The sequence below is a fragment of the Rana temporaria genome, chromosome 1, assembly GCF_905171775.1.
Source record: "Rana temporaria chromosome 1, aRanTem1.1, whole genome shotgun sequence".
NCBI classification, from domain to species: Eukaryota; Metazoa; Chordata; class Amphibia; order Anura; family Ranidae; genus Rana; species Rana temporaria.
Genome location: NC_053489.1, coordinates 442,743,792 through 442,761,291, shown reverse-complemented (window position 1 = coordinate 442,761,291; position 17,500 = coordinate 442,743,792). Strand labels below are relative to the sequence as shown.

Below are 17,500 nucleotides of genomic sequence, written 5' to 3'. Positions count from 1 at the left end.
AAGCTGGTTCTCGGTTTTCCCCTCGGATTTCCCGGCGGTAAAAAGTCCGCCAGGAAACCCGTACGTGTGTACGAGGCTTTATCTTTTGAGGCCTGTCTTCCAAACCACTTACAATTCAACTCCTTTGGGTGTCAGTCCATTCAAAAAAATAATATTACATTTTTTGTTAGATACTGGATGGTTAAAGCAGAACTTTACTCATAACAGTTGGATAACAATTAATGTTCTTTAACAAAGAACGTACATAACACATTTCAAATTATGCTACCAAAATTAGTGTGTGCTGTAGATTGCCTCCAGCATTGACAACCTTCAGGAATTTGCCTCTCGCAGGGCCACACTGCAGCATAACCGGACACAGCCAATGACTGATCAGTGTACCAGCCTGCTGCCAGTACCATGTGATCGCTGTGATTAATCACAGCAGATCACATGACAATTGTACACAATGGATGGCTTCCTTTTATGCCATTGGTTGTTTACAATTGTGTTGCTAGCTGTGATTGGTCACAGCCATCACATGGTACAGACAGAGCCAATCACAGCTTATCATAACAAAACACACTGAATGAATCCGTTTTATTCAGTAAAATTGGTTGCTTATACCAATATAAATTACTGGTATAAGTGTCATAATGTGTAAAAAAAAAAATCCTGATCACTTCCCCAGAGTGGTACAGTGTTTTTTTTTTTTTTTTAACATACTGTTACCAGTGTCCCTAATCACCGTCACACCTGTTATATGGAAACGCTGTACCGGTGACAGAATATTAAAATAAATACATTTGAAAACAGTTTTGTTTTCAAATTTCTTCATTTTCCAAGATATTGTGAAAAAATAAATTACAACTTAAAAACACGCACCATGCCTCTTACTAAATACCTGGGACTGTCTACTATCCAAAAAAGGGTAATTTAGGGGTGTTTTTACTGTCCTGGCATTTTCGGGCCTCAAGAGATGAGATAGGGTGTCAGTACATCGGGATCGATTTTCAAATATACTGTATATACCAAAGTTTGTAGACTATAACTTTCCTATAGACAAAATAATAAACACCTATTTGGGTTATTTTTACCAAAGAAATGTAGCAGAATACATGTTGGCCTAAATTTATGAAGAAAGATTATGTATTTGCTAAATTTTATAACAGGAACAAAGAAAATTATATTTTTTCGTTTATTTAGAAAAAAAAACCCAGTGGTGATTAAATACCACCAAAATAAAGCTATATTTGTGTGAAAAAAAATGATAAAAATTTCATATGGGTACAGTGTTGCAGTGTTGAAGTGCTCGGTATTGAAGCAAGGTTAAATCAACTGACACATTTCTATACCTCTTGGGAGAGCTATCAATGAGATCTCTTTGCTTCAGTTCCTGGGTATGCACTACTACTACTATTAGCCAGATTCATAGAGAGTTACGCCGGCGTATCAGTAGATCTACGCCGGCGTTAATTTAAGTGTATTCTGGAAACCAGATACGCTTAAATTAGGCCAAGATACGATCGGCGTAAGTCTCCTACGCCGTCGTATCTTAAAGTGTAATTTTTAGGCTGGCCGCTAGGTGGCGCTTCCGTTGAGTTTGGCGTAGAATATGTAAATGACTAGATACGCCGATTCACGAACGTATGTGTGCCAGTCGCAGTAAAGATACTCCGTTTCCGTAAGAGATACGCCGCGTAAAGATAAAGCTGCCCCCTAGGAGGCATAGTCAATGTTAAGTATGGCCGTCGTTCCTGCGTCGAAATTTGAAATTTTTACGTCGTTTGCGTAAGTCGTCCGTGAATGGGGCTGGACGTAATTTACGTTCACATCTAAACAAATACGTCCTTGCGGCGAACTTTGGAGCAATGCACACTGGGATATGTACACGGACGGCGCATGCGCCGTTCGTAAAAAACGTTAATCACGTCGGGTTACGAGTAATTTACATAAAACACGACCACCCCATCCTCATTTGAATTAGGCACGCTTACGCCGGCCCCATTTACGCTACACCGCCGTAAGTTAGGAGGCAAGTGCTTTGTGAATACTGTACTTGCCTCTCTGACTTAGGCTGCATTCACACCTGAGCGTTTTGTCGCCTGAAGCGCAACGCCCCAAAACGCTAGAGGGGAAAAAATACATTATTCTCTATGGAGATGGTTCACATCTCCACTACAAAACGCCTGACGCCGAACGCCTGAAGCCCAAACAAGTTCTGGACCCTTTTTTGTCGCTCGAATTGAGCGTATTTGGGCGTTTTACATTGCTGACCCTAGACCTGTATAAAATCGTGATAAAAAACGCAGCGTTTTGTCGCGGTAAAAAAAACGACGCAAAACACTACCCTCAGGTGTGAATGCAGCCTTAAGGCGGCGTAGCGTAAATACGATACGCTGCGCCGCCTTAAAGATAGGCGCCCCTACCTGAATCCGGCTATATGAGTTGTTCCCACTCTCCCTGTTAGATTTTTTTCTCTGGTATATGTTATGACAAATGCAATAGGCGATGCTAAAACACAAAAGGTAGTCTGAAACACCAAAACACTCCAGTGGATTTAGGAATTATACCAGGGAGATTTTCCTCTATGGTCATAGAAGAAAACCAGGGGCAGGTCCAGCCCACCAGGCTTCTGCTGTAACAAACATTTCACTTTTGGATCGGCTGATCTTTTAAACCATTTCTCTTTGTATTTGCCCGTCATTGTGGTAGCAGCTAGGTTGTGGCTGTCTCACCTAATTCTCCCTCCATCTTCTCCACCATGTTGCCATGGTAATATGCAAACACTATGGCAATACACACATCATTACTACAAGGACCAGGGATAGTGTTTCCTCCTAATTAAAGGGTCACTAAAGGATTTTATTTTTTTAGCTAAATAGCTTCCTTTACCTTACTGCAGTCCTGGTTTCATGTCCTCATTGTTCGTTTTTGCTTTGATGTTGCTGTAATTCCTCTCTGTTCTGGACACTTCCTGGTTGTCCGTTTCCTGATCACCACAGTACTGGGAGATTTCTCACTGTGGTGACTAATCAAGGAGGTGTGATTACTGTTTGTAAAACGAAACTGGATTGGTGCTGAGGGGTTTTAGACAAAGCATCACTGCCCTCTATTGGCTCTCTGGCTCTGTACATCAGAGAACCAGGAAACAACAGCAAAAACTAAACTAAACTGTAGGTACATTATATGATTGGTTTTTATCTATTTTTAATCATTTTTAAAAGGAATCAGTTAACTATTATGTCTCTATACCCTGTAAACAGTCATTTCAGGTAAAAAAATGTTTTCCTTTAGTGACCCTTTAACTGCTGTTTACTACTAAGTTAACAGTGCAGCTCACACCTGTCATACTTCTGCTATACCAGACAATAGTTTTTCTACTATTCTACTGCTACTTATGAGTCTATTTAACATCGAACTGGCATGAAAAATGCATTGGTTAACAAAGCTTACATAGTTGACAGCCTTGTGCTGGTTTCACGTGATTTCACACTTTGTGTTTCCTGCTGTTCTTTTGCTGGAGTGATAATGTTATCCTCCTGATCCTCCGGGATAGCTTCATAAGAATCAGAAGGACTCTTTAATCTCATCTCAGGGTCAAGAATCTCCACAATGTCTTCAAATAGCTTTACATAAAAAAATGTAAATAATTAAGTATTTGCAACTAAATTATGCTAGACATTTGATAAGTACAGAAAAGTATTGTTAAAATCACCTTTATATAATAGCTAGTAAATTTTAGAACCGATTTGTATATTAGCCACCTGACAATCAGACAAAAGCTTTTTAGATTTGGATTTGCAACAGAGCATATGACTGGCTCTTAGGCTGCATTCACACCTGAGCGCTTTTCCGTCATTTTTGGCACGTTTTTGTAGGTTTGTATGCAGCGTTTTTGGGCTTTGGCTTTTTATTAGCCAATAGAAACTATTATCTGTTGCATCATTTGTTGCTAGATATTTCTGATTTTTTTTTTTAAGCTTGTATTTTTCGTCTTTTACTATTATTCATTTATGATAATGTTTTTCGTTAGGGTAAGGGGTTTGAGTTCAGTTTAGGTTAGGGTTAGGATTAGGGTTATTTACTATTTTATTTATTTTTTACTTTATTTAATTATTATTCGTATACGAATAATAATAAATTAATAAATAAATGTAAAATAAATACACAAAATAAATAGAAGTCATAAATAAAAATGTAATAAATTCAATAAATACTAAGCAACAATAAATAAATAAATAACCCTTACCCCTTAAAAAATAAAATAATAAATTGCTAAACACCCTAACCCTAATACATTAATAATTTTTTTTGTATTTTTTTGCTCGAGTTTGGGTGTCATTTTATTATTATTAATAATAATAATAACATTATTATATTTAATATTTTTTTTAAGGTTAGAGGTTAATTAATATTTATTAATGTATTATTACACATTATTCATTTATTTTACTTATTTATGATGATTTTCAGTTTGTGTATTCATTTGACATTTATTTATTCATGTATTAACCACTTACCCCCCGGACCATATTGCTGCCCAAAGACCAGAGTACTTTTTGCGATTCGGGACTGCGTCGCTTTAACAGACAATTGCGCGGTCGTGCGACGTGGCTCCCAAACAAAATTGGCGTCCTTTTTTTCCCACAAATAGAGCTTTCTTTTGGTGGTATTTGATCACCTCTGCGTTTTTTATTTTTTGCGCTATAAACAAAAATAGAACGACAATTTTGAAAAAAATGAATATTTTTTACTTTTTGCTGTAATAAATATCCCCCAAAAATATATAAAAAAACTTTTTTTTTCCTCAGTTTAGGCCGATACGTATTCTTCTACATATTTTTCGTAAAAAAAATTTTTATGGCATTTTTATTAATATTTTTTTTTTCGGTATTGCGACATTATGGCGGACACTTCGGACATTTTTGACACATTTTTGGGACCATTGGCATTTTTATAGCGATCAGTGCTATAAAAATGCATTAGATTACTATAAAAATGCCACTGGCAGTGAAGGGGTTAACACTAGGGGGCGGGGAAGGGGTTAAGTATGCCTGGGTGTGTTCTTACTGTGGGGGGGGGGGTGGCCTCACTAGGGGAAACACTGATCTTCTGTTCATACATTGTATGAACAGAAAATCAGCATTTCCCCTGCTGACAGGAACGAGAGCTGTGTGTTTACACACACAGCTCTCGTTCCCCGCTCTGTACCGAGCGATCGCGTGTGCCCGGCGGCGATCGCGCCCGCCGGGCACACGCACGGGAGTCGGGGGCGAGCGGGGCGCTTGCGCGCGCGCGCCTCCGGCCCTAGTGGCGGCTAAAAGGCAGGACGTCATATTACGTGCTCTCGCCTAGGAGAGCCACCTTGTGGACGTATTATGACGGTGCGGCGACGGCAAGTGGTTAATATTTAATTTTTTACTTTTTCATTTGAGCAGAAAATCTCACAAAAATGTGCACAGAGACGCGCAAAAACGTGTTTCCATTCATTTCTATGGAAATACAAATGCGCCAAAAATGCCGAAGTCTGCTCGATTCGAGCAACAAAAAAGCTCCAAAACTTGTTTGAGCTTCAGGCGACTTAGGCCCCGTACACACGAGAGGATCTATCCGCTGGTATTTATCCGCGGATCAGTTCCAGCGGATAGATCCTGTGGTGTGTACGGCCCAGCGGATATTTTTCCGCGGATATTTTTTGGGCCGATGGATTTCCAGCGGATAAAAATTTCTTAGCATGTCCAGCGGATTGATCCGGTGGTCTGTACAGACTCACCGGATCAATCCGTCTGATCCCCTCCCTCGCATGCGTCGTAATGATTCGACGCATGCGTGGGAAGTTTTTACCTTCCAGCGTCGCGCACGTCGCCGCGTCATCATCGCGGCGACGGCGCGACACGTCACCGCGGATGGATTCCGCGCGGATTTCGATCTGATGGTTAGTACAACCATCAGATCAAAATCCGCCAGAGGATTTATCCGCGGGAACGGTCCGGAGGACCGTTTCCAGCGGATAATCCTCTCGTGTGTACTAGGCCTTAGAGTGGAAATGTGAACCATCTCCATAGAGAATAATAGATTTTTTTCTCCTCCAGCATTTGAGCTTTAAGCTTCAAGCAGATAATCTCTCAGGTGTGAATGGGGCTTTAGTGCTGATAATCCCTCACCCTGTCCGAGTTCTGTAATAAAAGGAGACTACAGAAAGTGGAATTCAAGACAAATTCAGGTCCACATGCTTGTTGGATTTTAAAATTTAGACTTATAACTGCGCGCCAGTCCCTATCTCTGCCTTACTGTGGCTACCCCCTAAAATGCGACCTCCTTTTGCCAGCCCCCTCATGATACACAGTCTGAAATTATGGGACTTGATACGGTACTCAGGCAGACTTATGTCTCCATTCCTGCCGCTACTTACCCTCTTGAATAACCCTATGTTCCTGGCTCGGAAAAACCCCACATTTTTTCATGGTGGCCTGCCCATGGGTTCTCAATGGTTCATCACTTTCTTAGTATTCGCGCTTTCCCCATGTGGTCCTCAATTCAAGAAACCCATGAAGCTCCGCCAGCCGAACTCTTTCGTTACATTCAGCTGCGACGCTGGATAACTTCCCTCCGGCGTCTTGGCTCCTTCTAAAATCCACCCCCAGTAGCACTAGCCTCTCACCTTAAGGATAGACATCTTTTAACACTGCCACGTTGGAGGCAGGCTATAAGGTCCTCCTACGCTGGTATTGGGTCCCAGTTCATATTGCCAAGTCAAATCTTCCCCCGTCTTGTAAGATTCTGGTCAAGGGTCTTTGGCCTACTATCCTGCCTATTTCACGTACCCTTCCAAAAGGGCCCCAAATATGCATTACTCCATTGCCCGATCCCGGGCCTTTTCTCTCACCAGCAGAAACTAGCCACATACTTATTTATTGCTGCCAAACGAACAAAATCTTCGTCTCATTTTGAGAGGTAAAGAATACCTTGACGACCCTTATGATCCATAAAAAAATGTTCAGCGTCCTCCACGACTCCCATGCAAAATTCCTTAAGGTGTGGGCCCCGTGGTGGTCCTATGCATTTCTTACTCTACATCCGACTAGTCTAGGACTCTAAATTTAATTTGACCCCGCCTCCACCCTGGGGGACCCTCCTTCCTCTTTCCAACTTCCTCCCCCTGTCCCTTCTGACTTGTCCTGTTTCTGGGCCTCTTGCTCGCCGCTCTGTTCTACACTTCCCCCCCCCCCCCCCCCACCGTTGTGAGTGTTTTTTTTTTTGTTATTATTCCCCCCGTTCTGCAGACAAATCCGCTCCCCCTTGTCTGCCTTAGCCCCTGGGTTTCAAGGCTCGGGCATAACGCACTGACCCCGGCTGGCAGGTCAGTGTCAGTTTATAATCTATACCCTCATAATATATGTCTCATTATGTACTTTTACGTAAACTTCTTTCTTATGTTTCATGTCCATATCCCCTGCGTGGGAATTTATTATCTGGTTTTCCCCATTTCATATCTCAAAACATTGTACCAGAAAATTTTGACTAATTTCCTTAAAACTACTTTTAAACTAAATGTGGCTCTTACTTCATGTGGTATGCCTTCTTCTAAGTGAGGGTAAAGAGCCAGTGGGTGCTGTGTAAGGCCATATTCGATCTCAGCAATGTATTCTCGGCGTGCCTGCTGTAACGGGAGCAGTTTTGAGTAACAGGACTGCTCTATGGTGAACTTTTTAGGCTTCTGGGCAGGTTTTGAGTCATGTTCTGCATTCTGTAGGATGGGAAGATGTACACCCGTGGATAGATCATTTGAAGCATCAGAAGAAGAAGGATAACCATCTCGGAAATCATCCATTCCTTTTGGCAAGAATTTCCATTTTTGGCAGTTGAGGGCACCAGATAAGTTCAGTTTTTGGTTGGTTTCTTTGAGAAACTTTCTTTGAATCCTTTCCTTATACCTGCAAAAAATAAGAAATATTATTATTATTAAGGTATGTATGTGTGTATGTGTATGTGTATGTGTATGTGTATATATATATATATATATATATATATATATATATATATATAAATAATTGTATGTTGTGTCCAATAGTCATTTTTTTCAGTCGGATGGGATAAAAGGGTAGTCCAATGGCTAATAAAACTATGCAAACTGTTTATAAAATATATAATTTCATAAATACACAAATGTAGTCTACACACAATACAATCTCTATTTTTTTTCTTTAAATATAAAAGATGAGACTGCATCAAGGTAAAAGGGACCAATTATATCTACCATAAAACCACATGCAGTTGCAAAACAGTGAAAAACTGCCATACTAAAAATTGCGAACAGGTGATGTGTTAAAAAATCAATTTAGAGTTAAAGAAGAACTATAAGCAAAACTGTTTTGTTCCATTTTGGATAGAGAAAGGGAGGGTTAAATCCCCTGTAAGGCTGATTGTTGCCATATGTGTCCCATTGGGGAGATTTATCTTCACTTCCTGTCCCATAGCCAAACAGGAAGTTTAAGAAAATCCCTGCAAATTAAGGGAATACCTTCCCCCCCAGGTTACCAGAACCAGTGTCCCCATTGGAAGATTTCTTCTCTATTACTTTTCTGGGAACAACCCAAAATGTTGGATTTTCTTTGACTTTCAATGACAATGGTATACAGGACAAATAGTGAGGGCGGATCTCCTTAATGGGGGGGCACAGACAGCAATAAAAACTGACCGGTGTTCTAAACTGTCTCCCCTCTATCCAAAACTGAAGAAAAAAACGTTTTGCCTTTAGTTCTACTTCAAACTTAAATGATAGTCTCAAGAATATTCTTATACCTCTGCTATGTGTAGGGATACCTATAGTGTAAGACCCCTTTTACACTGAGGCGCTTTACAGGGAGAGGTGCACTGGCAGGACGCTAAAAAAAAAAAAAAGTCCTGCAAGCAGCATCTTTTTCAGGCGCTTTAGGAGGGGTGTATACACCCCTCCTAAAGCACCCTTTCCCATTGAAGACAATGGACAGCACCACCGAAGTGCCGCTGCAGCTGTGCTTTTAACCCTTTTTTGGCTGCTAGCGGGGGTAAAAAAAAATGAAAAGTGCCGCCAAAACGACAGTAAAGCACCGCTAAAAATAGCAGCGCTTTAACGCTGATGCCCCCAGTGCCCCAGTGTGAAAGTGAAAAAAGAGAGAACGGAGGGCGCACCGACCTAGTGTGATACTGATAAGATTTTAATAAAAAATGTTAAAATAAATCATCGTACTCACAAAGGGAGTATAAAATCAGGCCTTGAAAGACAATGCAGCAAAAGTCCAACACCATCGGCAAAACACGATATTTACTTCAATCAATGACCGTTGTTAGGGCTGACGCGTTTCGGGGGCGTACCCCTTTCCTCAGAGCTTGGTGGTCTGCAGTGTTCCAGTGTGAAAGTGCCCTTAGAGTAAGACCCCTTTCACACTGAGGCGCTATAACGCTAAAAATAGAGCCTGCAAAATGCCCTGAAACAGCCGCCGGTAAAAAAAAGTCCTGCTAGCAGAATCTTTGGAACGGTGAAAGAGCGGTGTGTATACCGCTCCTTCACTGCTCCTGCCCATTCAAATGAATGGGCACTGCGGCTATACCGTCGGCAAAGCGCTGTTGCAGCGGTGCTTTGCGGGTGGTTTTAACCCTTTTTCGCCCACTAGCGGGGGTTAAAAGCACCCCACTAGCGGCCGAATAGCGCCATGAAATTGACGATGCACCCACTGCCCCAGTGTGAAAGGGGCCTAAAAGTATTCAAGTACACACATATGTCCAAACTGCATGTGTGTGTGTGTGAAAGGGGGGGGGGAGGCTTTTATATTTTGTATGTACCTGTGGTTTTGTTTTTGCAATTTAATTTTTAATTGCTTCATTACAAGCCCCCTATGATAGCACAGACAGGTACTCTTTATGGAAAGCATTATTTAAGGAGGTCTTAGCTGATTAGACTTGCCACCTCAACCTTTTAACCACTTGCCGCCCGCCAATGACATATTGACGTCGGCAAAGTGGTTGTAGAATCCTGACTGGACGTCATATGACGTCCTCAGGATTCTGAGCCGCTGCGCACCCCCAGGGGGCGCGCATCGCGGCGATCGTTGTTGCAGGGTGTCAGTCTGACACCCCGCAACACCGATCTCGGTAAAGAGTCTCTCACGGAGGCTCTTTACCACGTGATCAGCCATGTCCAACCACGGCTGATCACGATGTAAACAGGAAGAGCCGTTGATGGCTCTTCCTCACTCGCGTCTGACAGACGCGAGTAGAGGAGAGCCGATCGGCGGCTCTCCTGACAGGGGGGGTTCGCGCTGATTGTTTATCAGCGTAGCCCCCCCCTCGGATCGCCACCCTGGACCACCAGGGAAGGGCAAAAAAAAAGTCTGGAAAAAAAAAAAAAAAAAGCATTAAAAAATAAAAAAAAGATGCCAATCAGTGCCCACAAATGGGCACTGACTGGCAACATGGGTAAATCAGTGCTGCCCCACAGTGTCCATCAGTGCCACCCCACAGTGTCCATCAGTGCCACCCCACAGTGTCCATCAGTGCCACCCCACAGTGCCCATCCATGCCCAGTGCCCACCTATCAGTATCCATCAGTGCCACCCATAAGTGACGCCCATGAGTGCCCATCTGTGCCGCCTATGAGTGCCCAGTGCCGCCCATAAGTGCCCATCAGTGCCGCCCATGTGTGCCCATCAGTGCCGCCCATGTGTGCCCATCAGTGCCGCCCATGTGTGCCCATCAGTGCCGCATACCAGCGCCACCAATCAGTGGCACCTCATCTGTGCCCGTCAGTACTACCTCATCGATGTCCATCAGTGCCATCTCATCGGTGCCCATCAGTGCCCGTAATTGAAAGAGAAAACTTACTTATTTACAAAAAAAATAACAGAAAAAATAAAAACGTAATTTTTTTTCAAAATTTTCAGTCTTTTTTTAGTTGTTGCGCAAAAAAAAAAAATCGCAGAGGTGATCAAATACCACCAAAAGAAAGCTCTATTTGTGGGAAAAAAAGGACGCCAATTTTGTTTGGGTACAGTGTAGCATGACCACGCAATTGCCATTCAAAGTGTGACAGTGCTGAAAGCTGAAAATTGGCTTGGGCGGGAAGGTGCGTAAGTGCCCTGTATGGAAGTGGTTAAACACCGAACACATATTAATAACATTCTTTGCAGTGGCGGTCCGTCCATAAAGGGCGCACAGGCGCTGCCCCCTCTCTCCTTCCACCTCTCTTGCATCATAGATAGATTCATGCATTGCATAAATCTATCCATGGTTTCCGCTGCTACCCCCTAATTATGTGCCCGACCCCTTTTCGGGCGCCGGGGCACCTGAATTACAGCGGCAGGGTATTTTTTGGAAGCACCTGATTAGAGCCGTAGGCTAATAGGCGTCCAAAAAGGTAAACAGCGGGTGCCATGCTGGCCGCTCGCTGTTCACTCAGCGTTGTGTTAGGAAAGTGAATGAATCGCTTTCCTAACACTGAACTGCCACCAATCAGGTGCTTGGGTCTGTTACCTGTCACCTGATTTGCTGAAACGTCAGGCGCTGTGATCGGACGCTGCCTATAAGGTGTCCAATTATAGCAGGGGAAGGGAAGAGAGGACAGGAGAAGACAGAGGCGCGTGGAGGACATCGCCGTGACCCACGAGACAAGCGCCAGGCAGGCGGGGGATGCACAGTGGCAGCATTTGATGGGCACAGTAGCGGAAATTGGTGGGCACACTGGCAGAAATTAATGGGCACTGTAGCGGAAATTGATGGGCACACTGGCAGCAATTGATGGGCACAGTAGCAGCAATTGATGGGCACAGTAGCAGCCATTGATGGGCACACAGTCAGGAATTGATGGGTACAGTAGCGGCGTTTGATGGCACAGTGGCGGTAATTTATGGGTACAGTGGCTGCGTTTGATGGGCACAGTGGCTGCGTTTGATGGGCACAGTGGCTGCGTTTGATGGGCACAGTGGCTGCGTTTGATGGGCACAGTGGCAGCAATTGATGGGCACATTGGCAGCAATTGATGTTTTTCCAGTTTGTTTGTGCCCCCCAAACAATTTTGAGCACCAGCCGCCACTGGTTCTTTGGCTGATTAAGGTGGTAATTAAACTTACTTGGTGCTTTATCTTCATTAATTTGCCTCAGAACCTGTGTAGTTCATATGTGTTTGGGTTAAAAGGGATGAGGTGGCAACCCTATAGCTGATCCCTAGCCAGTGCAGATCTAAGACCCAAAGAAAGTAGCTTGCCTACTCTGTAGGCTCTGAACTTATAAGTGATCTGACCTGTGTGTTTACCAGATCCTGGTTACACATTAGCTTACTAGATTTTAATAGCAGATTGCAACACTTCCATTCTGACAATGGCCCAGATTCAGGTAGAATCGCGCAATATTTGCGTGGGCAAAGAGCAAAAAATTTTCTCTGTGCCCACGCAAATATTGCGCTTTGCCCGCGATTCACGGAGCAATTGCTCCGTAAATTGCGCGGGCGATATGTTAATCAGCCGTGCGTAAGGCTGCCTAATGGGGGGCGGGAATCATTTAAATTAGGCGCGCTCCCGCGCCGAGCGAACAGCGCATGCTCCGTCGGGAAACTTTCCCGACGTGCATTGCGGCAAATGACGTCGCAAGGACGTCATTTGCTTCTAAGTGAACGTGAATGGCGTCCAGCGCCATTCACGGTTCACTTACGTAAACGACGTAAAATTTGAACGTCGCGAGCGGGAAGCGCAGCTATACTTTAGCATTGGTTGCGCCTGCTATTAGCAGGAGCAGCCTTATGCTAAAGTCGCCGTACGGAAACTCCGTACCTTGCGTGCGCAGGGCCCGCGCAACTTTTGTGAATCGGTGGTAGTATGCAATTTGCATACTATACGCCGATCACAAAGGCCGCGCCCCCTAGCGGCCAACGCAAGAATGCAGCCTGGGATGTGAAGGCATAAGGAGGCTTATGTCTGTCACATCCTAGGCTGCAGTCGGTGTAACAAGGTTCCTGAATCAGGAGCACTCGTTACACCGGAGCAAGTAAGCCCTTGCGCCGCGCAACCTATGGTTGCGCGGGCGCAAGTGCTTCTTGAATCTGGGCCAATGTGTGTGGTGGGGGCGACATCTCTCTGGTGATGTATGCTCTGTTCAGCTATCTTCACTACTCAAGACAGAATTCTCCAGCAGTAAAACAGGAAGTTGCAATCTCCTGTACATATTATCCATAGCCCATCTTTATGGTTTTATTTGTTAAAAGAGCGGGGAATGGTTAGAACCCCTGCCTGGTATTTTTTCCTTTGTGCGTTACATTGTGCAGAATGACCCGGAAAATTAATAGGAAAACTTTCCAAAAGGAGGGGAAATCTCCCCTTGAGCTTGCCATACACTGTAAGGGCCAGATTCTCGTACATCCGCGTATCTTTGCGCGGGTGTAACGTATCCGATTTACGTTACGCCTCCGCAACTTAGACGGGCAAGTGCTGTATTCTCAAAGCACTTGCTTCGTAATAATTCCCGCCTAATTCAAATGTGGGACGGGGGGCGTGTTTTATGCTAATGTTCTGTGACCCGACGTGATTGACGTTTTTCACCAACGGCGCATGCGCTGTCCGTGGAAATCTCCCAGTGTGCATTGCTCCTAATACGCCGCAAGGACGTATTGGTTTTAACGTGAACGTAAATGACGTCCAGCCCCATTGACGGACGAGTTACGCAAACGACGTAAAATTTTCAAATTTCGTCGCGGGAACGACGGCCATACTTAACATTGGTACGCCGCACTTACGCCACCATATAGCAGGGGTAACTTTACGCCGGGAAAAGCCTAACGTAAACGGCGTAACTGTACTGCGTCGGCCGGGTGTACGTTAGTGAATTTGTGTATCTAGCCGATTTACATATTTTGACGCGTAAATCAGCGTACACGCCCCTAGCGGCCAGCGTAAATATGCAGTTACTATCCAACAGCGTAAGAAACGTACGCCTGTTGGATCTAAGAGAAATCTATGCGTAACTGATTCTAAGAATCAGGCGCATAGAAACGACGGCGCAACACAGATATACGACGGCGTATCTGGAGATACGCCGTCGTATCATTTTTGAGAATCTGGCCCTAAGATTCAGCCATTTGCGGTAAACGGCTATCTGTCAGCCAACATCTGCAGCTGTCAGAATACCCCAAAAGTGACCGCATCTGATTAAAGACAGCCACTGTTCAGCTGACAATTTTTCATCCACCTCCTTCAATTTTCAGATGAAAGGATGTTGGGAGGGGGATTCTGACAGGGCCAGCCACAGCTTGAGTATCCACGTTAGAAGATTTTCCCTTTATTTGTGTTTTGGTGACAGCTGTAATATTTTAGATTAGCCATTACATTCCATCTCATTGTTAAGGACAAACAGGACCAAGAAAGAGAATAAAGCGGCCATAGATGGATGGCAGGTTCAGCAGGGGCTTTGGGTAGGCTGGTTTTACTGAAGTTAAAGGAACACTAAAGGTTTGTTTTTTATTAGATCAATTGATTGCTGTAAGCTAGAGCATTTAAATATCACTTACCTCGTTTTTCCTTTTGACCTCCAAAATACAGTAATCCAGGTTTGAAAATGCCATTTCCTGTCTCTCCTCTTCTTGCTTTCCACCAGCATCTGAGCCGTTTTGCATGGTGGAAAGCAGAATGTGCTCACCCCCTCCCTATGACTACAGCCCTGCGTGAAGATGCTCTCTTATCCCTCACAGGCATGGAGGCTAAGCCTAATGGGAACTGTAGTTCCCATTAGTCCGTGATGTAGCAAGAATGAATGCGCACCGCAAACCAGGAAGTCAGTGAGAATAACGATTCAGGAGTGCTGGAGGTGAATAAAACAGCTCGATTTTCACAGGTATCAAACTAGTTATAATGCAAAACATTACTTTTTACTTTATCAGCTACTGTCAGACTTTATTTTAAGAGGAAAATATTTTTGTCTTTACAACCCCTTTAATCCATCGATCGACTTCAGCACAACCAGCCTGTCAGATTTTTTGCATGTGATCACTACTGGCCGCCAGCATTGATCATTGTGTTCTGCCAGCAGGGAAGGCTCCCCTTTGGCAGAACACAATAGGACTGCTGGAGTGATTCCCCCAGGGCCGCCCATATGTCCCTACCACATGTGATTGCACAATGTGTGATTACATGCAAGCTGGCCACCTGTACTACCCACCACACAAATGCATGCAACTGGTGACATTTCTCAACTAATTACAAGCATTTAACCTTAAAAAACGTTTACCCAGCGCCCTCCTTTGTGTCACCCCTTGAAATTATTGCTTTGATTGCCAATAGCCCCTAAACATTTTTCAAACAATTGTTAACTCCCAATAATACAAACCTAAAATTTCTTCAAGAGGAACTTCAGTCCTCTTAAATGTTGGCTCCGCTCTTCCCTCTCTCCAGCACCGCCATCTTTTTTAGTCTGACATGGGCACAGATGTGCCAAGGGGCTCTTTCTGGCTTTTGGGTCCTGGCAGAGCCTTTCGGCACATTGGCCAATGCACAGGGGTTTTTGGTGTGTTGGAATTTCCATACTGGTGACGTCTTCATGCATGCGTGGAAAACCTTTGCATATGCAGAATTGGCAGAGGGCTCTGCCAGGACCTAAAACCCTGTGGCACATCTGTGCATGTGCAGAATGGGGGGGGGGGGGGGACATTCTCACCTAGGCAGCACTAAAAGCCAATAAAGCTGAAAAAAAATTGAATGCGAGACATCGAGGGGGGAGAAGGCAGGGGCAAAAAGTAATTCTTTAGGCTACTTTAAATTGGAACTAAACTTAAAAAGGAGCTCCAGCCCCCCACCACCAAACAATTTAAAGTCAGCAGCTACAAATATTGTAGCTGCTGACATGTAATATTAGGTCACTTACCTGTTCAGGGATCTCCCAATGTCGGCACCCAAGCCAATTTTTCATTCGGCTCTTGGGTGCTGCCGCTGCCATTCGTTGTAAGGGAAACCAGCAGTGAAGCCTTGTTGCTTCACAGCCGGTTCCCTACTGCGCATGCGCGACGTTCACTGCGCTTTGTGAATGGCCCTTCAGCGGGGGATGGAGGAGGGGGGGCTGAACTTTCGAGGGACCTTGCTACAGCAAGCAAACAGGCAAGGCTTCCCCTTAAGGGTGAAGCTCCGCTTTAAAGCGGTTGTATACCCAAATTTTACACTTTTACCTACAGGTAAGTCTATAATAAGGTTTACCTGTAGGTAAAATTAATATCTCCTAAACCTGTACGGTTTAGGAGATATTGCCTATGCATGCATGCAGCCGCTGACGTAGCGGTGCATGCGCTCTGAATGCCCCATCTTGAGGTCCGGCAGTGTTGCGGGACCTTGCCGGGAAGAAAACTCCCACGTGAATGCGCGGGAGTGACGTCATCGCGGCTCCGGCCACTCACAGCGTCGGAGAACGCGGAAGACACGCCGAGGGCAAGATGTCAGCTCCCTCGGCGTGGACCTGGCTCTGATACGGGGGCTTCGTTCTGAGGTATTTCATAATGAGCTAGTATGCGCTGCATACTAGCTCATTATGCTTTTGCCTTGCAGGTTTATTTATTTTATTTTTTTCTGTGCGGGTTTACTACCGCTTTAAATAATGAATAAACTAGAAGCAGGCAGCCCTTTATTGCAGAAGAGACATGCTATGTCCCTTCTGCAATAACAAAACACTTACCTGCTCACAGTCTTCTATTAAAGTGCATACTGAGCTGTGTACTGTACAGTATCTCACAAAAGTGAGTACACCTCTCACATTTTTGTAAATATTTTATTATATCTTTTCATGTGACATCACTGAAGAAATTACGCTTTTCTACAATGTAAAGTAGTGAGTGTACAGCTTGTATAACAGTGTAAATTTGCTGTCCCCTCAAAATAACTCAACACACAGGCATTCATGTCTAAACCGCTGGCAACAAAATACAAAAATGAGTACACCCCTAAGTGAAAATATCCAAATTGGGCCCAATTAGCCATTTTTCCTCCCCGGTGTCATGTGACACGTTAGTGTTACAAGGTCTCAGGTGTGAATGGGGAGCAGGTGTGTTAAATTTGGTGTTATTTCTCTCATTCGGGTCACTGGAAGTTCAACATGGCACCTCATGGCAAAGAACTCTCTGAGGATCTGAAAAAAAAAAATTGTTGCTCTACATAAAGATGGCCTAGGCTATAAGAAGATTGCCAAGACCCTGAAACTGAGCTGCAGCACGGTGGCCAAGACCATACATTGGTTTGGACAGGTTCCACTCAGTACAGGCCTCACCATGGTCAGCCAACGAAGTTGAGTGCATGCGCTCAGCCTCATATCCAGAGGTTGTCTTTGGGAAAAAGACGTACGATTGCTGCCAGCATTGCTGCAAAGATTGAATGGGTGGGGGGTTCAGCCTGTCAGTGCTCAGACTATACGTCGCACACTGCATCAAATTGGTCTGCATGGCTGTCGTTCCAGAAGGAAGCCTCTTCTAAAGATAATGCACAAGAAAGCCCACAAACAGTTTGCTGAAGATAAGCAGACT

At 44.2% G+C, this 17,500-nt stretch overlaps 1 protein-coding gene across 2 annotated transcripts in view; it reads right to left on the bottom strand.

Annotated features, from left to right (window-relative positions):
* LOC120915913 (protein FAM47E-like) overlaps positions 1 to 17,500 on the bottom strand; it is a 46,033-nt gene that overhangs the window by 23,594 nt on the left and 4,939 nt on the right. For both annotated transcript variants that reach the window (XM_040326752.1, XM_040326761.1), the window contains exons 3-4: positions 7,547 to 7,916; positions 3,436 to 3,608 (exon numbers count right to left, since the gene is read on the bottom strand). In XM_040326752.1, the coding sequence (XP_040182686.1) occupies positions 3,436 to 3,608; positions 7,547 to 7,916 (543 nt within the window). The remainder of the gene's footprint in view (positions 1 to 3,435; positions 3,609 to 7,546; positions 7,917 to 17,500) is intronic.